The 23,656-nt window shown below is 30.5% G+C and overlaps 1 protein-coding gene across 5 annotated transcripts in view; it reads right to left on the bottom strand.

Annotated features, from left to right (window-relative positions):
• The window catches only part of LOC142331448 (uncharacterized), a 140,507-nt gene that overhangs the window by 84,219 nt on the left and 32,632 nt on the right, over nt 1–23,656 (bottom strand). For all 5 annotated transcript variants that reach the window (XM_075377368.1, XM_075377369.1, XM_075377367.1 and 2 more), the window contains exon 7: nt 10,975–11,021. In XM_075377368.1, the coding sequence (XP_075233483.1) occupies nt 10,975–11,021 (47 nt within the window). The remainder of the gene's footprint in view (nt 1–10,974; nt 11,022–23,656) is intronic.

Genomic DNA, 23,656 nt, shown 5'->3' on the forward strand with positions numbered 1-23,656 from the left:
TAGGAGAGGTAGGTTTGCCTGTGGGTGTGGAAGGGGAAGTTTTTGTACTGAAAACATTTGTGATATATCTTTGTTCAGTAGAGTGGCATCCTGGTGAATGAAGATGTGTTTTCTTTTCTTGGCGGATTATTGATTTCACAAAATGGATGAAAAGACAAAACAATTTAGGTCAAATTTTGTTTGAAAACCAGAAAATCCAGCTTCAGAGACTTACAAACTCTTAAAAACAGCTTTCGAGGTTAAATGTCTGAGCCAGTTAAACGTTTTTATGTGGTTCAATGGTAAAAATGGCTGTAAATCAGTAGAAGATGACCCCCGGTCTGGCCAGCCTTGTGCTTCAAAAACCAATAAAAAGATAGTGAAAGTTCACGATTTAGTGTGCTCTGACTGTAGACTGAAAATTAGGAAGATGGCTGGTGAAGTGAATTTGAGTTTCTAAGGGGTTTGGTCAATTTTATCTGAAGATTTAAACAGGCATTGAAAGTATCCACAAAATTTATTTCGAAATTGTAGTTAGATCAGCAGAAACAACACCTGAAGTGTCCCAAGAACTAATTAATGGGCTGAAACTGACCCAAATTTGTTAAATAGGGTAATCACAGGTGAAAAATCATGGATTTATGGATACAATCCAGAAATAAAGGTACAATCATCACAATGGAAGGTCCACGTCTGACCGAAAAAAGCTCAACAAAGTCAGTCAAATTGGAGACAATGTTGGTTTAATTCTACTGGTATCATGCATGACAAATTTCTCCCAAGTGGCAGACAGTCAACCAAGAACATTAAATGTCCTTCAGCATTTGTGCAAAAACGTATGAAAAAAGGCCTGTACTCTGATGAGATAAGAATTGAGCCCTCCATAACAGTACACTGGGTCATAGTGCATTCTTGATCATATAATTTTTGGCTAAATTCCAAAAATTCTGTCCCTAGATTTAGCCCCTGGCCTTCTACCTGTTTTCTAAATTGGAAATTTTCACTGAAAGGGAACCGATTTGACTCAACTGAAGACAACCGCCAAAAACGGAGAGGGTTCATAACACCCTTAAGGTGAAAATTTCCAGAAATGCTTCCAAACGTGGGAACACTGTTGGGATCAATGTGTTCAATCAGAAGGACTACTTTGAAGATCATCATCATAATAACCTCTAAATACTGCCATTTTGAAATTACAAGCCCAGTCTTAAAAATCTCCAATTACAACTTAAATTTTTAAGAAGTCTTCTTATCCCTGGATCTACCTTATAGTTAGTTTTGATAACTTTTATGCTATCTCCTATTCTGTACACAAATCAATCTGCTTTGTTAATCCATCCTCTATTGCAATTTATCCCTAAACTGCAAAAAAAAATTTAGTATTTTATGTTCACTTATCTTAAATCTAATTCTTTCTATCTTCCTTTCTGTCGCAATTTATTACCTTTCACCATTTTTTCTGAAATTTGTACTAAATTTATAACAATAAATCCATGCCTTTAGAATTTCTTATTTTTTCTAACTAAAGAAGAACGTCATCAGCTAATCTTAACATTTTAATTTTTGTCCTTGGATATATCACTCTCAAATTTGTCTTTTGAAATATTTCAAATTTGTCAATTCCTGAATTACTTCTATTATATAAAAGTTGAAAATCAATGAAATATTATTATGCAATTGAATAATTAGATTTAAAAAAAAATTTAAATAAAATACATCTACCAGGGCTTGTTAAAAGTTAAATAATTTTTAAACCACCATAACTAAGAGTTATGTCATAGAGTCTCCCTCTATAAATCATGAGACCTTGCCATTGGTGAGCGGGTTTGAGTGATCAGTGATACAGAGTAACTGGATCGAAGGTGCAACCATATAGGAGAGTTATCTGTTGAGAGCCAGACAAAGGAATGATTCCTGAAAGAGGAAAACAGCTCTTTCAGTAGTTGTTAAGGGCGTAAGTCAGGACGACTTAAATGGCCATATCAACTTCACTCAGTCCTCTAAGTACTGCGCAGCTGAAAGCAATGTAAAACTACAGCTGGCTTTTTCCAAGAAAATGTAGCTCTCTGCATTTTCATATAGCAATGATGGAGGCATCTTCCTTGGTAAAATATTCCGGAGGTAAACTAGTCCCCTGTTTGGATCTCTGAGTGGGGACTACTAAGGAAGGGGTCACCAGAAAATTAAAAACTAACATTCTAAGAGTTGGAGCGTGGAATGTTAGAAGTTTAAAAAAGGTTGGTAGGTTACAAATATTTAAAGAGGGAAATGGATAGGATAAATGTAATGTAGTAGGAATTAGTGAGGTTCGGTGGGAAGAGTAAAACTACTTTTAGTTAGGTGATTTTAGAATAATTAACTCAGCTCCAAATAATGGGCAAGCAGGAGTAGGCAAGATAGAGAAGAGATAGGATAAATGTAATGTAGTAGGAATTAGTGAGGTTCGGTGGGAAGAGTAAAACTACTTTTAGTTAGGTGATTTTAGAATAATTAACTCAGCTCCAAATAATGGGCAAGCAGGAGTAGGCAAGATAGAGAAGAGAGTACAGTATCTCAAAATGCATAGCGATAGAATCATTGTAATAAGGATAAAATCAAAACCTAAACCGACAACGATTGTTAACGTCTATATGCCTAAAAGCGCCCATGATGATGATGAGGTAGAGTGTGTATATAGGAAAAAATTGATGAAGCAATTAAACACATAAAAGGAAATGCAAATTTAATAATAGTTGGAGATTGGAATGCAAGCATTGGAAAAGGCAAGGAAGGAAATATAGAGGGTGAATACGGGCTGGACAAAAGGAATGAAAGAGGGGACCGACTTATAGAGTTTTGCACGAAGTATAATTTAGTTTATTAATTGCCAACACCCAATTAAAAAATCATAATAGAAAATTATACCCCTGGAAAAAGCCAGGCAATACTGCAAGGTATCAGATAGATTACATCATGATTAAGCAAAGATTTAGAAATCAATTTGTTGACTGCAAAACTTACCCTGAAGCAGACATTGATAGTGACCATAATTTAGTGATAATGAAATGTAGACTGGGATTTAAAAACCTGAAGAAAAGGTGTCAGATGAATCAGTGGAATTTAGAGAAGCTTGAGGAAGAGGAGGTAAAGAAGATTTTTGAGGAGGACACCGCAAGAGGTCTGAATAAAAAAGATAAGATAGAAAATGTAGAAGAAGAATGGGAGAATGTTAAAAAGGAAAATCTTAAATAAGTAGAAGTGATCTTAGGCGGAACAAAGAGAACTGGTAGAAAACCTTGAGTTTCAGACGATATATTATACGATGATGAAGAAAGTAAAAGGAACTATCGACAATTAAGAAATACTATAAACAGAAAGTGCAAACTAGTGAAAGAAAAGTGGATTAAAGGTGTTCAGAAGTGGAAAGAGAAATGAACATTGGTAAAATAGATGTAGCACAATGGAAAAAGTTAAGGAATATTTTGGGATACATAAATTAAAATTCAATAATGTGTTTAACAAAAATGGTACACCAAAGCGATAGATTATACAAACTGGTGTGTAATATTTATGAAAAAGGGGAGGTTCCATCAGACTTCAAAAAGAGTGTTATAGTCATGATACCAAAGAAAGCAGGAGCAGATAAATGTGAAGAATACAGAACAATTAGTTTAACTAGTCATGCAACAAAAATCTTAACTAGAATTTTAAACAGAAGAATCAAGAGGAGAGTGGAAGAAGTGTTAGGAGAAGACCAATTTGGTTTCAGGAAAAGTATAGGGACAAGGGAAGCAATTTTAGGCCTCAGATTAATAGTAGAAGGAAGATTAAAGAAAAACAAACCAACATGCTTGGAATTTATAGACCTAGAAAAGGAATTCGATAACGTAGACTGGAATAAAATGTTCAGCATTTTAAAAAAATTAGGGTTCAAATACAGAGATAGAAGAACAACTGCTAACATTTACAGGAACCAAACACCTACAGTAATAATTGAAGAACATAAGAAAGAAACCGTAATAAGAAAGGGAGTCTGACAAGGATGTTCCCTATCCCTGTTACTTTTTAATCTTTACATAGAACAGTTAATGATGTTAAAGAGCAATTTAGATTCAGAGTAACAGTACAAGGTGAAAAGATAAAGATGCAACGATTTACTGGTGATATAGTAATTCTAGCTGAGAGTAAAAAGGATTTAGAAGAAACAATGAATGGAATGGATGAAGTCCTACGCAAGAACTACGGCATGAAAATAAACAATAACAAAACGAAAGTAAAGAAATGTAGTAGAAATAACAAAAATGGACCACTGAATGTGAAAATAAGAGGAAAAAAGATTATGGATGTAGAAGAATTTTATTATTTGGGAAGTAGAATTACTAAAGATGGACGAAGCAGGAGCGATATAAAATGCCGAATAGCACAAGCTAAACGAGCCTTCAGTAAGAAACATAATTTGTTTACATCAAAAATTAATTTAAATGTCAGGAAAAGATTTTTGAAAGTGTATGTTTGGAGTGTCGCTTTATATGGAAGTGAAACTTGGACAATCGGAGTATCTGAGAAGAAAAGGTTAGAAGCTTTTGAAATGTGGTGCTATAGGAGAATGTTAAAAATCAGATGTGTGGATAAAGTGACAAATGAAGAGGTATTGCAGCAAATAGATGAAGAAAGAAGCATTTGGAAAAATATAGTTAAAAGAAGAGACAGACTTATAGGCCACATACTAAGGCATCCTGGAATAGTTGCTTTAATGTTGGAAGGACAGGTAGAAGGGAAAAATTGTGTAGGCAGGCCACGTTTGGAATATGTAAAACAAATTGTTAGGGATGTAGGATGTAGAGGGTATACTGAAATGAAACGACTAGCACTAGATAGGGAATCTTGGAGAGCTGCATCAAACCAGTCAAATGACTGAAGACAAAAAAAAGTTAGTTTTAAGTTTTATTTAATTTTGTAATTTTAGTTTTTTAACCTAGTTTTAAGTTTTATATTAGATCCTTTATGGTTTTTAGTTGTTTTTTTTTTTTTGCACTACGCAGAAATAGAAACATCCGGGTTAAAATTTCATTATCATTGCACTAGACACCACGGATGTTTCTGGGTAGATTAAATTTACGACGCAACGCCGCATAACATATGCAATCCACGAGTATATGGTGCACAGTCATGGGGAAGTTGCATCGTGCGCATAGGGGTGCTTGTCCTCTTGTCATCAGGTAATTGTGTGTGATCCTCGTGTGTCTTATCCGCAATCGACAAAGGACTACTTCCTCACGCCGAGTTTTTCTGTATGAGGAGTTCCATGGCAACACAGAATCTTTAATCTGTCGGAGTTTATTATCAACGGTAGCCGTCCAGTCTCCTTGCCACCACACTCTTAGTGATTGTTTTACACAATTAATAAAATCAGAGGTAGCAATTCGGATGGTGAAAGGAGGCTGATTACATGTTTCTTTGGCAGCAGAATCTGCATGTTCATTACCTGGAATCCCTACGTGGCTAGGGACCCAGCAAAAAGTTACTTCTGTGTTACGATTAATCAACTCAGCGATTGTGTTGTAAATTTCAATGACGATAGGATGTTTGGAATAAAATTTTTTTAAGGCTTGGAGAGCACTACACGAGTCACTGCAAATAGGAATTTTTCTATATTTAGGGTTAATGATGTTTAAAGCCTTATTTATAGCGTACAGTTCAGCGGTAAACACACTCGTAATACCGGGTAGACCAAACATATAAGTTCTTTCATTGACAACAAATGCACAACCAACGGTATCGTTTTGTTTCGATCCATCAGTGTATACAACCGCGTCTGGTTTCATCTTGAAGAGAACACACTGAAACATTTGCTGGAAGACAATAGGTAGTGTTGATTGTTTATTGTATGTCGTACAATGAAGAGGTATTGCGGCAAATAGATGACGAAAGAAGCATTTGGAAAAATATAGCTAAAAGAAGAGACAGACGTATAGGCCACATATTAAGGCATCCTGGAATAGTCGCTTTAATATTGGAGGAACAGGTAGAAGGAAAAACTGTGTAGGCAGACAACGTTTGGAATATGTAAAACAAATTGTTAGGGATGTAGGGTGTAGGGGGTATACCAAAATGAAACGATTAGCACTAGATAAGGAATCTTGGAGAGCTGCGTCAAACCAGTCAAATGACTGAAGACAAAAAAAAACTAAGAGTTACTTAGTTTGACAATCAAACCATTGTAGCTGAATTACAGTAACAAGCTGGCACAGCAAAGGAAGACCGATAGAGACAAGAAGAGTAGAGTGCAGGAAATTTTTATTAGTGTGAGGTAAAGAAATATCAAGGAAATGTAAAGTCTTACATAACTCATAGTTTATACAAATTTTGATATAAATAACAGAAAAGCTTGGGTTACAAAAAGAAAAGAGGATGCACACTAAATAATATGAATTGTTTTAGAAGCACTGATAAGCTAGACAAAGAGAGATAATGTAAACAATATGGAAAAATTCTGTTAGTACAGAAAAGATTAATGAATTGAGATGGGCAAGGTAAAGAGAGTAAGATGGTCTGTGTAGGTCAAGAGAGTGAGGAAAGAAAGAACATTGAGAATGTTCAACTGGGAGATAAACATGTAAAACTCAATAGGACGTTATAAGTACAGTTGAAAAAAAAAAAAATAGAAATTAAGAAAAATGAATGATGAAATACAAAAAATAAAGGTCTGATCCATTGCTCCCAGGATATTGTATGTGAAAAAACTAAAAGTTTTAGAAGTGTTACACGGCAGAGTAAATAAAGGCTGTGAACAATAAGACAGATATTACTGAAGAAAACTCCAAACTAATTGATGCACTCATAAAATCATACAACAAAAATACAAATAATATTCAGCAAGTACAAACAGCTATTAAATACTCTTGTTTATAGATATCCAAAAGAATTTTCAATGCAATGTTCAAGCAAATGATAATATAACTCATAACTGATGCACTTTCAGGAAGCAGATTAATGGTTTGAATATAAGTAAATAGGAGCTATGCTTTTTGCCGGCCTCCATGGCGCGAGTGGTAGTGTCTTGGCATTTCACCCAGAGGTCCCAGGTTCGAATCCCAGTCAGACATGGCATTTTCACACACAACAAAAAATTGTCATTCATTTCATCCTCTGCAGTAATACCTAACAGTGATATTAAAAAAAAAGTAATATGCTTTGATTTAACTGATAGGTCGTGAAACAATATTAAAAAAAAAAGAAAAGAACAGTTTACCACTTCAAGAATTGCTGGTGAATACTACAGGAAACATCAGTCTATGGTTTGGTGCATTGCATTATATTATGGTGTAAAACAGCTTCATTTAAAGCATTTGTTTAAAGTATTCAGCTACTTGTAACTGACAAATGATTTCTTGATGAAAATTTGCATGAATTTTAATTCTTCTTCATCTGTCATAAGAATGCTGACATGTATTTATATTCCAGTCAGATGCTAACAATGTTCTGGCATCAACAGTTAATCTGTATTATCAGGTCATCTGTCAAAATAATGCTATCCATAGTAATTTTACACATTTTAGCATGTATTATAAAACAAAATATTATTTTAAATAGAAGAATGAGAATAATATAGTTGTTGCAAGTAAATATTTTAGCAAACCTTTAACTATCTCAGCTGTTGAATCAACCAAACTGTTTCTTTATTGGTAAATGTTCAACAGAAAAGGTCTTGTTGTTATTCATTTAAAATTGATTAACTTTATAGACTGAGATTCATTATTTTAATTTTATTTATTTATTCTTTTATTTTTTTTTATAATCAATTGACTTTGCTATGAATGCACTGTATAAAATTTTCAACTTAACCAAATTTTCTACTTAAAATACAGCTTTGAATATAACAAAGTTAAAATATGATTTAAAAAACCTGTTAAAAACACCACATATAATATTACTTATCTATAAATATAGTACATATACACTTCTTACATAGTGGACAATTGAAAAAGCACATCATACGAACATAAATACTGGTTTGTATTAAAGCTGGCTGAAAAGCGCTACATAACATATATTAAATATACTGCAATAAAATGAATAATAATGATTGACTGAAATTAGGATAGAAATGTAGATTTTAACAACTATCAGCTACTGATGCTTTTCTTTCACATTTTACAATGTAAATATAATTTTTTCACCTCTAAGAGCTGCTATGTGGCAAATCTGTAATTCTAATTACAATTTATTCCCTGCAGGATCATATTCAAGTTACAGAACCCAAACCCAGGAAGGACATTTTGTGTGCTGTTATTATAATGCAAAAAATTAATTTATATATTATTTTGACAATAAAAAATTAACAATCATATCTGAGGTACCATTGAAAGGACTGTTTTTTCATAACATAAAGTTTAATTTCCAAAAACAAAATGGTCATGACTGTAAAGCTTTTGGAATTATTTTTACTTTTGTTTAAAATAAAACAGACTACACACAAAAACTTAAAATGAACAAACATTTAATTTCAATATAAAAAAATGAAAGTACTAGACTTTTTCAATCTTTTCTCAAAATAATACTAGTAAACAAGCTACTGTCATAATGTTATGTCTTGTTCTTCAAAAAAGATAAAATTCTCTTCAAATGAACATGGTTATACAGGGTTTCCACTGAATTTTAAGATTCAGTTCTCCTGAACAATTTATTAAAAATTTCCGGACTAATTATGTTATGCTACTGCTTTTAATTTGCTAAGTACATACAATATTTTTTTTTGCACCCTCCACTATCTCCACAGCTGCCAAACTCACATCTTTTTTTATTATTTATTATTACATTCATTTTTAAGGATTACATTTTAACGATTTTTCTATAATATACATTTAAAAGTTCATTTGACCCCTCTGTAGAATTTTATTTAATGCTTCATAAAAAACAAATCATACCACATAATTAACATAACAACATAGCTGCTGATTTTACAAAATGTCATCAAAGTTTGATGCCATGATTGATGATATAAAGAACATTTAGCAGCTGCAAGCTGGAATTTTTACACTTTACAACTACCAGGAAACATAAATTTAAAAGTTGCATCAGTCTCTTCACAACTTAAGGATAAGTTATTTTGTACAACAATGAGAATCCACTTAATGTCCGCCTTAGAAACAACATCTTTATAACAAAATGAAGTAACTGTGTTGTCATTTTGTGCAAATGAAGTCGAGGATTCAAATATATATTATCTGCTGCTGCAATGCTAACACTCTGACCAGAAGATCCAGACAAAGTATAACAACCATTGTTCTCACAACTGTTGATCAAAGATTTAAGTCTGCCGAGTTGAAGTATGACTGGGAGATAAAAATGTTTTCAGTGAAGGCTAAGAATTCGTTACCTTAAAATCATTTCATTATCCTGCTTTCCTTTACTGTGCAAAGTCACTGCCTTTCAGCCCGTACAGCCCAGTCCAAAAATGTTTTTTTTTGCACATCACAAAAAGTGTGATATACATCTCTTCTCAACCAACTGAATTCTGGGTGTAAGTTTATATCTAACCACTCGTCATTAAACAGTCTTTTCAGATGCCATTTAGAAACAATTAATTAATTGTTTAAAATTAAAAAAAACTCATGGTAGTTCGAGAGAAATTCCAAGAAAACAGTTAACTTAAAATTTTCAATGGCAATTTCTTGTTCAAATTTCACCAGTGAAAAAATTAACTGCAATTTGCAATAATCCTCCTTTAATGTAAAAAAATAATTAGGGAATGTAAGTAAAAAAAGGACATGTTAATGGCTGCTTGAGGCATGTAGTTGCAGTATGCTGGGCAATGGGGTCACCACTTCCTGATTTCAGTAAAGTATATCAAATATATTTTGGCACTACTTAAAAAATACTTTATTAATAACTAACATTCTTCACCTTAATTTAATAACAAAAATAATCTCTGAAATTTTTTGCAATTTTTCCTGACTTTTCCCGATTTTTTAAAATTCTTGATTAAGTTTTTATATATTTCCTGACATTCCCCCCCCCCCCCCACCGGTGGGAACCATGTATGTATATATATCATTTTCACTTATTGCGGCAGAAGGGTTGCTTACTGTTCATTGATAGAACAGACTGCAATGTACACACTAAGAATAAATAAAAGTAAATAACTAAACATACTGTCATTGAAATAAATCATCTGTCAACAAAAAACTCAACTTTTTCTTAAATAAATATTAGCAATTTTCGGATATTTCTAACCAAAAATAAAGTAAGTTTTTTCTGTTAATTCTAAGAATATTGCAAATTCATTTGATTTATAGTCAATTAGGAATTAAACAAATTTTACTAACAAAGAAAGAAAATAATTTTATTTCACACAATGAAGAAAAATGTTAATGGAAACTGTCTTTCCTCAAAATATACATTATTTTGGTAAGCAATGAAAAACATTCTTGGCAAATTTTTAATTTTCGTATACAACTGATAGAATAATAGGATTTGGTGAGGAAATTATAAGTTATAAACACAAGAACAGTTAGAAGAGAACAAATGCATTATTCTTGTAAATGGAATGGTTGAAAGATATGCTTATATATTGTACAAAATTTAACATATACCATATGAACCACATATAATGAACAAGTTAAGCTGTTCCCCTCATACAAATCATCAGTACATGGTCCACGCCAATATAGGAAATCTAATAAATAATTTTTATATAATAATAATAATAATAGTACTAACAATAGGATTGGTGTATAGTTGTAGAGGTTGATGTAGGAAAAACTGGAAAATTATTTTAAAAATTGTTTTATAAGTATATATGTCTTGATACTTACTGAATGACGACCATAGCCCAAATTTCTATACTGTTCTCAAACTGTGCAAATATATAATACTAATACAATAAAAGAAATAAACATTCACCTCCAAAAAGGAATATATTTATAATTATTTAAAAATAATAAAATCACACATTCAAAAACTGCATAAACTCAAACACAAAACATGCAGATTCTTCAATAACGGAATACTTACAGAATAGCTGACTTGCAATCTTCAAGTTGTGGTTCAGGAACCCCACTCTAGCAATAAAAATTAATCATTACAAATGTATAACAAGAAATAACTTTTTTTTACTGATAAAACAAATTTAACTTGTTACTATGACTGATAATATTTGCATTTCAAAAGAAAGTAAACTTAAAATTATACTAAAAATACCTTATATAAATTTAAGAGAACTATAAATTCATTTTTAAAGAAAAAAAAGTTGGTTTCAACTTTTACAAAGATACAATAGATAACAGAAAATTTTTACAATAAAATAATTATTTTTAACAATTATCTATTTCATTTCACATAACATAAATAATACATATTGCTGTGTTGTTTTAAAGCCACAATTGAAAAAATTCAAATTACAAATAAAATTAAACTTCAATATATAAAGTTAAATATAATGAATGTAATAAAATTTATACTGGTAAAACTGACATATCTTTTAAAAAGGATTTATGGAAAATTACAATACTTACAGAAACAGAAAAGAGAGCTGTCTAATATGGCTAACCATTTGTTGCAATGTAAAAATAGCATTATTGGTTATAAAAATAATTTTAAAATTATGGAAATTTGTAACAATGAAAAAATGTGTATACTTGAAAAAAATATTTATAAATTTAAATAAAAGTATGAAATGATTAATCAGCAAATCGTTTTAACTAAAAACATAAACTGATGGTTTAATTAAAGACATAGTAGATTGTAGTAGTTGGCAATAATGTTTAACAATGTAGTTTTGTGACATTTTAAATTTATATCATTCCAATATGGCTGTGAAGTTATGTTGTTCAAGTTTTGTGTTTGTTAAGCTTTATGTTTTCTAAATTTTTATTTCTTTTTTGTTTTTGTTTATTGCTGTAATTGTAAAATTAAGTACAGACTGCTGATGCGGGATTCTATACAAGTCGACTATTGGTTATTAGTTATTAGGTTTTTCTGTTACTGAATTTAATGGTTAAGTTGTTGTTTTCTGCTATATATTAGTTTCAGATTGTAACAGGCAAACTGAAAATTAAAATAAATTTATTTTAATTTTTTCTAATTTCATAAAACAAGAAGAAAAAACAACAAGAAGAAAAATGGGTATTTCTGAGAAAATCAAATACATATTTAAAAAGTTTAAAAAAATGACAAAATCTTGAAACAGAGGACTGTAAATTTGAAACAGGAATGCTTATCATTCAGCTGCTGTAATAAATTGTAGTTACACAAATAAACTACTTGAACTATTAATTTTTTTTTTGTCTTCAGTCATTTGACTGGTTTGATGCAGCTCTCCAAGATTCCCTATCTAGTGCTAGTCGTTTCATTTCAGTATACCCTCTACATCCTACATCCCTAACAATTTGTTTTACATATTCCAAACGTGGCCTGCCTACACAATTTTTCCCTTCTACCTGTCCTTCCAAAATTAAAGCGACTATTCCAGGATGCCTTAGTATGTGGCCTATAAGTCTGTCTCTTCTTTTAACTATATTTTTCCAAATGCTTCTTTCTTCTTCTATTTGCCGCAATACCTCCTCATTTGTCACTTTATCCACCCATTTGATTTTTAACATTCTCCTATAGCACCACATTTCAATCGCTTCTAACCTTTTCTTCTCAGATACTCCGATTGTCCAAGTTTCACTTCCATATAAAGCGACACTCCAAACATACACTTTCAAAAATCTTTTCCTGACATTTAAATTAATTTTTGATGTAAACAACTTATATTTCTTACTGAAGGCTCGTTTAGCTTGTGCTATTCGGCATTTTATATCGCTCCTGCTTAGTCCATCTTTAGTAATTCTACTTCCCAAATAATAAAATTCTTCTACCTCCGTAATCTTTTCTCCTCCTATTTTCACATTCAGTGGTCCATCTTTGTTATTTCTACTACATTTCATTACTTTTGTTTTGTTCTTGTTTATTTTCATGCGATAGTTCTTGCGTAGGACTTCATCTATGCCGTTCATTGTTTCTTCTAAATCCTTTTTATTCTCGGCTAGAATTACTATATCATCAGCAAATCGTAGCATCTTTATCTTTTCACCTTGTACTGTTACTCCGAATCTAAATTGTTCTTTAACATCATTAACTGGTAGTTCCATGTAAAGATTAAAAAGTAACGGAGACAGGGAACACCCTTGTCAGACTCCCTTTCTTATTACGGCTTCTTTCTTATGTTCTTCAATTGCCACTGTTGCTGTTTGGTTCCTGTACATGTTAGCAATTGTTCTTCTATCTCTGTATCTAAACCCTATATTTTTTTAAATTCTGAACATTTTATTCCAGTCTACGTTATCGACTGCCTTTTCTAGGTCTATAAATGCCAAGTATGTTGGTTTGTTTTTCTTTAATCTTCCTTCTACTATTAATCTGAAGCCTAAAATTGCTTCCCTTGTCCCTATACTTTTCCTGAAACCAAATTGGTCTTCTCCTAACACTTCCTCCACTCTCCTCTCAATTCTTCTGTATAGAATTCTAGTTAAGATTTTTGATGCATGACTAGTTAAACTAATTGTTCTGTATTCTTCACATTTATCTGCCCCTGCTTTCTTTTGTATCATTACTATAACACTTTTTTGGAAGTCTGACGGAAATTCCCCTTTTTCATAAATATTGCACACCAGTTTGTATAATCTATCAATCGCTTCCTCACCTGCACTGCGCAGTAATTCTACAGGTATTCCGTCTATTCCAGAAGCCTTTCTGCCATTCAAATCTTTTAATGCTCTCTTAAATTCAGGTCTCAGTATTGTTTCTCCCATTTCATCCTCCTCAACTTCCTCTTCTTCCTCTATAAAACCATTTTCTAATTCATTTCCTCCATATAACTCTTCAATATATTCCACCCATCTATCGACTTTACCTTTCATATTATATATAGGTGTACCATCTTTGTTTAACACATTATTAGATTTTAATTTATGTACCCCAAAATTTTCCTTAACTTTCCTGTATGCTCCGTCTATTTTACCAATGTTCATTTCTCTTTCCACTTATGAACACTTTTCTTTAATCCACTCTTCTTTCGCCAGTTTGCACTTCCTGTTTATAGCATTTCTTAATTGCCGATAGTTCCTTTTACTTTCTTCATCACTAGCATGCTTATATTTTCTACGTTCATCCATCAGCTGCAATATATCGTCTGAAACCCAAGGTTTTCTACTAGTTCTCTTTATTCCGCCTAAGTTTGCTTCTGCTGATTTAAGAATTTCCTTTTTAACATTCTCCCATTCTTCTTCTACATTTTCTACCTTATCTTTTTTACTCAGACCTCTTGCGATGTCCTCCTCAAAAATCTTCTTTACCTCCTCTTCCTCAAGCTTCTCTAAATTCCACCGATTCATCTGACACCTTTTCATCAGGTTTTTAAACTATTAAACTATTGAACTATTAAAGAATCTTCAAATGGAATTTTCTCCAAAATGGAGCGAAGTTGGAAGTTACAATTTTGGATTTAAAGTAGGGAAACTCATCCTCCTACCGCCCTGCAAAAGGAGAATAATAAATTCTACTGTAAGAAGACTGCCTGCCCTTGTAAGCACTAATTTCTTAAAGAAACTAGACTAAACATTGCACTGGATTTGAGTCAGAAAATACAACACCAAACTCTCCTTAGTTGTTTAATATGAAAAATAATTTCTCTCTACATCTTTACTAGACTGATAGTACAATTCCTATAAGTCAAAACATATATATATATATGCAACCTTATTATAAATAAAAAAACAATCAACCATTTAATAATAATTAACAGCCTGTGTTTTCTTAGAAAACGTGAAAAATTGTTTTATTCAGACTAGAACTATCATGGTTTTTAACTCTCCATTTAAATATCCTCTCAAAATTCCTCAGCAGAACTATTTAATCACATTTACTATTAACCTTGGTGAAAATTCTGACATCAGAAAATAACAACATAGCTGAAACATCATATGAGAAATCGCTGACATAGAAAATGAAAAGCAAAGATTTTAATCAGAACCCTGTTTGCAAGATTAATAATAAAAATACAATAAACAAAGAGATTATAAATTAACATAAGTCTTTGTATCAAATTTCTATAATTCATTTAATAGTTTTAATTGAGAACTAAGCATTGTTTATAAACTACAAATCCAATAATCAATTATAAAAAATCATACTAGTCTAGAGTTAAATTTTTTCAACTCAGTGGAAACAAGTTGTTCATTAGTAATATTAACAAGTACATACAGGGTGATATTAAAGAATGGATACAACTTCATATTTCAAAATTTAGAGATATGAGGAGGTAGAAACAAGAGTGATTCTACATGGTTGCAAAATTACTACATGGTGTTAAAAATTTCGGTCTTCCATCTTTGAACTGGCATAGTGAAACTTTTTTTTGAAAAAAATAGGAAGGTGGACATGTGATACTTGATTGTAATGTAAACTTTTATGAATAAAACAATGGAAAAAATTATTTCTCAAAAAATGCTTTTGTTTAAGAGCTGCAAAACAATCTAAGTTGCAATAATAGAAAATAGTGATAGTAATAAAACAAGGTAAAATGCCCCTAGTAACATTTTTATTTCATATTACCTATAGAATTACATCCAATAACAAACTTTAAACATTTAATGTTTGAATTCACAGCTCAAACACTAATAATAATATACAATAACTAATAATTTACAACACTACTACAAATTAAATGGCTAGGTCAACTGATATTATTTATTTCAATTATCACAATATCTCATTTTAAAATGTAATTAAATGCTTTCTGAAAATGCATTTGGCTGAACACTTCTCAAGGATATTTACACTTATTTAAACATGATTTCGTTGAGTTTCTTCTACTTTTTATTACAGTAAATGAAACAAGGATTCACTGTAACAACTGGAAACCAAGAGCAGTATAAACAGTTGATAAAATCAGATGGAAATTCACCATTGAAAACAAAAACAGTTACATTTGCAAGAAAAGTTTATTAGTTAAATTAGTTTATTTAGGATTCTCATGGTGAGAATCTATGATTACACACCATTCTCACAGTGTGTGGAGAGTATTACAACTCATTGCTACGCAGATTGAAGGGTGCTATTCCTGCACTCACACCTGGCCAAAAAGAAAGTGATCTTTCACGATAATAATACATGTACACATCTTAGGTAGTTGCTACAAAACTCTGAGTTATACTTCCATGCGTTTTCAAATGTGCGATATTCGCTGGATTTGGATCAAGTTCTTACTTCCTCTTCCCAAAACTTAAAGGAAATGGCTCACTTCAAATGATGAGGTCAAAGCTGAGAAAGCATTTATAGAATTAGACAAATTGCATTATAATGAGGGTATTAAAAGTTCGGAAGTTGCTGGTCTAATGTATTAAATTGCAAGGTGAATACGTTGAGAAAAAAAATTGTGGAAAATTTTGTTTTCTTTTGCAGGCTGAGAACTTTCTGAACAAATCTCATATTACATAATTTAACCAAACAAATATGGTTGTCTTAACAGATGATTATCAAGTAAATAAACTTGTTTGTCAAATAAACATCTGTTTCAGATTAACAAATTATTCCTCATCACTATTTGTCTAAAGATCTTTTAATTTTGAATTTTATCTACTATCTAAATTTCAACATCCTTCTCTAACACCACATTTCAAATGCCTATTTTTTACTTTTTTATATTACCTATTGTTCATATTTCCCAACATAAAGTGTTTCACTCCATATAAACATTTAAAAAAATTTCATTCTAATTCTTAGATCTACATATAATACTAACTTATACTTTCTTTTATGCACGAAAGCTTTCTTTACTAACCCTAAACTGGTTTTGATGAACGCATACTTTGTCCATTATTCATAACTTTACAAATGAAGAGAATCATCACAACAAATTTAGACCAATGGAAAAAAGTAATGGACAAAAATTACCTTATTCTGTTTCAAGAGAAAAACAATCTTGTTTAGCTTTTGCTCTTATGAGCAGTCTGTTTTGTAGGCTTGCTCATATTTCAGCTTTGATGAAAGTTACTAAATTAAATAAATTAAAAAGAATAAAAACTTTAAAACAAGGAGGTATTGTGATCGCAAAAAAATGTTGCTTTTTAGTTTTCAACGGAAATAACCATTTTGACCATCCTTGAATTCATTTTGACTAGTTTCGGCATGAAGTCTGTACTCACAGTACATATATAACTTGCATAATTTAAAAACAATTACCCGTAAGATGTTGAAATTTTGGATTTGGGACTGTTGTAACGTATAGTTGAGCACCTCCCCTTTTCCAAAATGGACTTTTTCTTAATTGCAGTAATAAGCCTACACTGAGAGCTTTTCAATGATATACCATAAGTGTTACTTATTTTCATTGGTTCCAGAGTTATAGCCAAATAAAATTTTAATTAATCAAATATACAGAGTGATTCAGGAGGATAGGTCATTCTAGAGGCTAAAAATAAGAAAAAAGTTCATATAAACATAGGTCCAAAAACGCTTCGTTAGCAAGTTATACAGAGTGAAAGATTTCACCCGAGTTTCAGTTCCTCCAGGAAAATTAAGGCTTTCTGAAATTCTGAGAAGATCAATTAAAGTGCAAATTCAATTGTTTCTTATGGTTTTTGAGCTGGGAATTCGAAAAACTAGGTCCCAGATGGAATCTCTCTTAGTTTCTAAGATATCCCATGTAAAATGCCAAAAATAAAGTCAAAAAACACATTTTTTTTAAGTTTGACATACAATAACGTTGTTAAATTGCCAATAAATCATACATTTTTTAAACATAAATTGTACAGAATTTAATTATAAGAAGATTAATGTAAATAATGTCAACAGAAGACAAATAAAATTTTAAACATGTCAATTTTTATTAACAACAAAACAATTTTTAAGATTGAAAAAAATTTTCGTTATGTACAGTAGAAAATAACTGTAGGAAGAAAGAATATTTACTGTTTTTTTATGATAATGATAAAATGCTGCTTACAAGTACTATTTCATGTGGTTTAATAACCTTCAAAAATGCCACCATTGTGTTCAATGCACTTTTCAATGCGTTGTACTAGATTTTGTATTGCCAGTCTAACGGTATCCTTGAATTCCTTGATTATAGCTGCAGCGTTGAGAATGCAAGCAATCAGTTCATCACATATGTCTACTTTTTGCTTGTAAACCTCATTTTTCAACCATCCCCACAAACAATAATCCAACCGAGTGAGGTCTGGGGGTCTCGGTGGGCAATTAACCGGCCCTCCACATCCTATCCACTTACCAGGAAACTTTTCATCAAGACATTGCCTTACTTCATTAGTGAAATGTGTAGGAGCTCCATCAAGTTGGTAATACATTTCAATTCGTTTTGCCAAGAGGATATTTTCCAGCAATATAATAAATTCATTAGGTAAAAATTCCAAATAATTTCTCCCTGTGACACAGTGTTGTAGTATGAAAGGACCAATTAATTGGTCCTCTATGATACCACACCAAACATTCACTGAAAATCGTTGCTGGAAGTTTTTTTTCCACTGTTGCATGTGGGTTTTCTTCAGACCACCGATGCGTATTCCGTGTGCTGTTTATTCCGTTATGAGTGAAAGTAGCTTCATCCGAAAATAGTATAAATAGAATTAAATGTTGATTCCTATTAACCCATTGACAAAACTGCAGCTGGCTGGCGTAGTCACCAAGCTGGAGATGTTGCACTTTCTGAATATGAAAAGGATGCAATCCATTATTATTTAGTGTCCACCATACTCTACTTTGTGAAATATTGAGTCGTGTTGCAATTAATCGTGTGCTCGTTGCCGGACTATGTTGAACCATCTGCAAAATGTTTTCACCTTCATCAGCATGATTTGCTTGTCGTTCAGATGAAATATGAGCACTGGGAAGTGTACCATTCTCACGAAGATTATTAAAAATTCTAATAAATACTTTACGATTTGGTACAACACGACCAGGATACCTATGTTGAAATTCCATAACTGCTGCCGCAGCACTTCCATTGCAAAATCCATAGGTGAAAATCATGTCAGCATATTCAGCATTAGTGAAGATATGCAGCATTTTTCAAAACAAAACTAAACAGAATTTCACTTTTTTTAACAGACTTGATTTTTATCCACTGTAAAATGAATACAAAATTACACTTCTTAACAGTTTTCTGAAATGTTTACGATAAGAATTTGACATAATACTGCAAACATGATTGATCAGCAAAAGGTTATTTAAACACATTATCACGATTAACTGACAACAATGAGTAGTATTTAAACAAATTGTGATGAAAAAAATCAGTGTTGCCAACTTGTTTTCCATAGGTCTAAAATTATTGTACCTACTAGACATATCTGTTTTCTTTATTTGTAACATTTTCTTCTAAGTTTTCGTCGGTTTTGTTCTTAATAAGAGTCGACACGTTTAAAATGTTATTTGTTTTCTGTTGACATTGTTTACATCAATCTTCTTATAATTAAATTCTCTACAATTTATGTTTAAAAAATGTATGATTTATTGGCAATTTAACAACGTTATTGTATGTCAAATGTAAAAAATGTGTTTTTTTGACCCTATTTTTGGCGTTTTACATGGGATATCTTAGAAACTAAGAGAGACACCGTTCTAGGACCTATTTTTTCGATTTCCCAGCTCAAAAACCATAAGAAACAATTGAATTTGCAGAAGCAATTGACCTTCCCAGAATTTCAGAAAGCCTTTATTTACCTGGAGGAACTGAAACTCAGGTGAAATCTTTCACTCTGTATAACTCGCTAACGAAACATTTTCGGACCTATGTTTATATGAACTTTTTTCTTATTTCTAGCCTCTAGGATGAGTTGTCAAAGTATTGACCTATCCTCCTGAATCACCCTGTATAGATCTTACAAGGGAAAGATACATCTGTTCAAATCCAACTTCATCTCCTCTTTTTTTTTTAAATTTAAATTGATTTATTAATAAATTAACCACTGATTGTAAAAGAAATTTACAATAATTAATAATTCAATAACATGAAAAAAAATGAAAAAATATCAGAAGTTATTAATGAAATTAAATATTATGTACTTTTCACTTTAAAATAATGTGTATAAGTATTTTAATAGGCGTACAAGGAACTCATATGGTATCCATATCACATTTTTTTAGTTTATTTTATTTTACTTTTTTTTTAAGTCTATTCAAATCAAAAAAAAAAGTTTTTTTTAAAATTAAAATTAAATTCATTATATAAGCTCAAACCTTTATATAATTATATATATATTTTTTTTTTTATAATACTGGGAAATTTAAGAATATTCTTCAATCCATGTAACTAATACAAAACAGAGAAATGGCAGAAAATTTTGTAGCATATTTAATCTCTTGAATTCTGAGTAGTACAAGAACTCGAAGAATCTGTTTTTAACGGACGACTTCAATACTGTTGACAGTTCAAACATTTCATTCAAGGTGGTTTATAGGTTTGGACAATGTAACCACTATAAATTCTGACCTAAATTTAAATTAAATTGGTTTATTTAAATTTATGAATTTATTTGAAATTTATTTTATATTAAACTATTTTGTTATATGGATTTTTTAATATGTTGATATATGATATATTTGTTAAAACATAAAAGTTAAATTATTAGCAGCATGATTCATTTGTTACTGAATTCTTTCTTAAAATAGAATTTTAAGAAACATGACATGCTGGAAAACTAACGTTTTCTATACAAATAGTGTTATGTTTGTGCGAGTATACATACTCACATAGACTTTGACAATTCAAAGAAAGAGTGGTGAGGTTAGGTGCTGTGACACCATCAGAAAGCGTCAGTTTTGTGTGGGATTTCATCGTAGTAAGTTGTAAGTGAATATAAAAAAGAAACTGATTATAAAATTTTACTAATCATGAACTGTAAGGAACACAGGTATGAGAACTTTAAATTAAAGGCCACTCCATAAGGAACATTCTTGGATCTATTACAAGATTTTATACTCGTCGATTTTAACAAAAAACATATATATATATATATATAAAATAACATTAAAAATATTATTAAAATTATAACATGTTAAAATGACAAAATTATATGTAAAATTAACTTTGGATTGACCAATTCTTTATTATTATATGTATTAGTAAGATATTTTGTTAATTTTTTATGTGTACAAGATATGCAGTAGCGATTCTACGTACAAACCTAAGTAAACAAGTTTTGGGACTCTCGAGTCAAATGTGTTTATTATTATTTTCTTTATTTTTATATGTAATATGTATCTTTCATCACAATTAGTAACGTTTATTTTGTATAATGAGTTTTTACAATTTTTTTGTAATCTGTGGGAACAACATATGCAACATGGTCCTAGTACATTATTTTGCAAATCCTGACATTTATATTTTGTAAAAATATAAATTTTAAATTTTTTGTTATTAAATGTGATGTTTTTTAAAAAAAGTTTATGATTTGGTATTTGATAACGAACCCGAAGCTTACAACAATGCTTGTTTTCCTCAGATAAAGCACAATTTCATCTTTCTGGATATATTAACAACCAAAGCAATAGAGTATAATGTTGTAAGAATCCTTAAATTTAATAACATGAAAGGTGGTCTAGAACTTTATTCTCAAAAAGTTGGTGTTTGATGTGCAATTTCTTTTACAGAAACATGACCTGCATCATTCAAAATTAAAAAGAATATATTAATATTACAAATTTCATAACGCTTGAAATTTAAGAGCAAAACTACTGTTACAGAAAGACTACTATTTTGACATTTGTTTGAACTTAAGAGAAGAAAGAATTAACAATACAGACTGCTCAATCTCCTGTTACATTAAATTACACTTACATTAAATAAATGTAGTTTGTTTTACATGTGGGTTGATGACTTATGAACATCAGGCGGTGTAAACAAAAAGAAAAATTTCTGAGATAATAACTGAGCAACAAACGTATTTAAAAATTACATTTACTGGTATTTCATATAACAGGATATTAATTAAAAGTTCTGCTGCACTGTACAAATTACTTAAAGAGAACCAATCCAACCAGTTTTCTCATATAACAAAAACCGTAACACTTATGTTCAACTTATCAGGGAGATTAGAAGGAAATAAATACTTTATTGATTGTTTAAAGAAAACAATTAAGGAAAAGAGAGAAAGAGAGAAGGTAACATGTTAAAAATCTGTGTATTTAGTGATTTTTTACTAAGTGTAGAAAAAAGTTCAACAGTAAAAAAAAAACAACTTAAACCGAAGAGGAAATTTAATAACTAAAATTGTAATAAAACAAAAGCAGAAACAAATTTAATTAAAAAAGGCCAAAAAAAAGCACCAAAAACAAGACATAGGATAGGATTAAAACAAGAATCTAAGGACATAAACAAGGAGTCTCTAATTTATTAAAAAAAAAACCTGTATAAAAAAGAGCATCCGCAAGCTAAAGAAAACTTGTTAATTATAAAAAAAAAACAAAAAGTTTCAACCGAGTTAAAAAACTAAACTGGAAGAGGAAATTTAATAAGTAATAAATAAAAATTTAATTTAAAAAAAGGAACAAAAAGAAGACCATCTAATTCTAGAATATAAAATCACAGATCCATAAATTAAATAAAGGTTAGTAATTAAAAGAAATAAATAAAAAAGAATGGTTGAACTATAACAATAGTGAGGGGCGATTTAGCCCCATGGGGAGGTGGAAACCCACCCTGATAATTTTCTTTGATCTATTTATAGAAATTCATAATACTGAAATTTTTATAAAAAATAATTTATTTAAGAAGATATAAAATATACTTAATTTTTATCTGCTACATTAAACCTCTTTATAAATTAATTTTTTTTTTTTTTTAATTTCCAAAATTGACTGTCTTGATTTTTTAATGTTACATTAAATAAAATTAAACAATTTTGCAGTCAAAGTAAAGTTTGAAACAACTAGACTTCACAGAGTTTTACTAATGGTATAATTTATAATTTTTGTTTTAGAAGATAAATCTTTAAATTGAATAAAAAATTATTTATGCCCATGCATATCATACGTGGTATATTAAATTCTATATTGGTTGAAGGTGACTCAACATAAGACATAAATTACTTCTCAAAAAGAGATACAGCCATTCTTACGAATAACATTAACATTTTTGCAGATGCCTGCGGCTAAACAGGTTGCAATTCAATTTTTTTCATCCCGTCGGTCTTGGGTTATAAACCCTAATAAGGATACCATTTTTCATACATTAAAAAAATCCCATTATATATTCTTAAAGTACAATCTATAAATATAGGTAATTGTACTAGGATAGAACTGTAGATGATCAAACTTACCAGGAAAAAGGTGATTTCCCATTATTTAAAAAATTAAATTAAAATATCACAATATGAATTGAAAAAACTGTTTTTTTTTTTGAGGTAGATTAGAAATATCTTATTTTCACAATTTTTTTCTGTATAACTTACACTTACGTTATACCCACTTACATTACGGTCTTTTGTTATATCATTAAAATATGAATTTTAAAAGGACCACACAACCATTCAATTCTTTGGTCCGTTGTGTACTCAATGTCACAGCAATTTTAGTAACGTGTATGTAACCATCAGTAATGAGAAGATAATTTTCTTTATATAATTAATTTTAGGTTTATTAGTCACCAAAAATTATCATTTTTGTGTTAATTTTATCCACAGATCTATATATATAA

Source organism: Lycorma delicatula, chromosome 10 (assembly GCF_047948215.1).
Source record: "Lycorma delicatula isolate Av1 chromosome 10, ASM4794821v1, whole genome shotgun sequence".
Taxonomy (NCBI): Eukaryota; Metazoa; Arthropoda; class Insecta; order Hemiptera; family Fulgoridae; genus Lycorma; species Lycorma delicatula.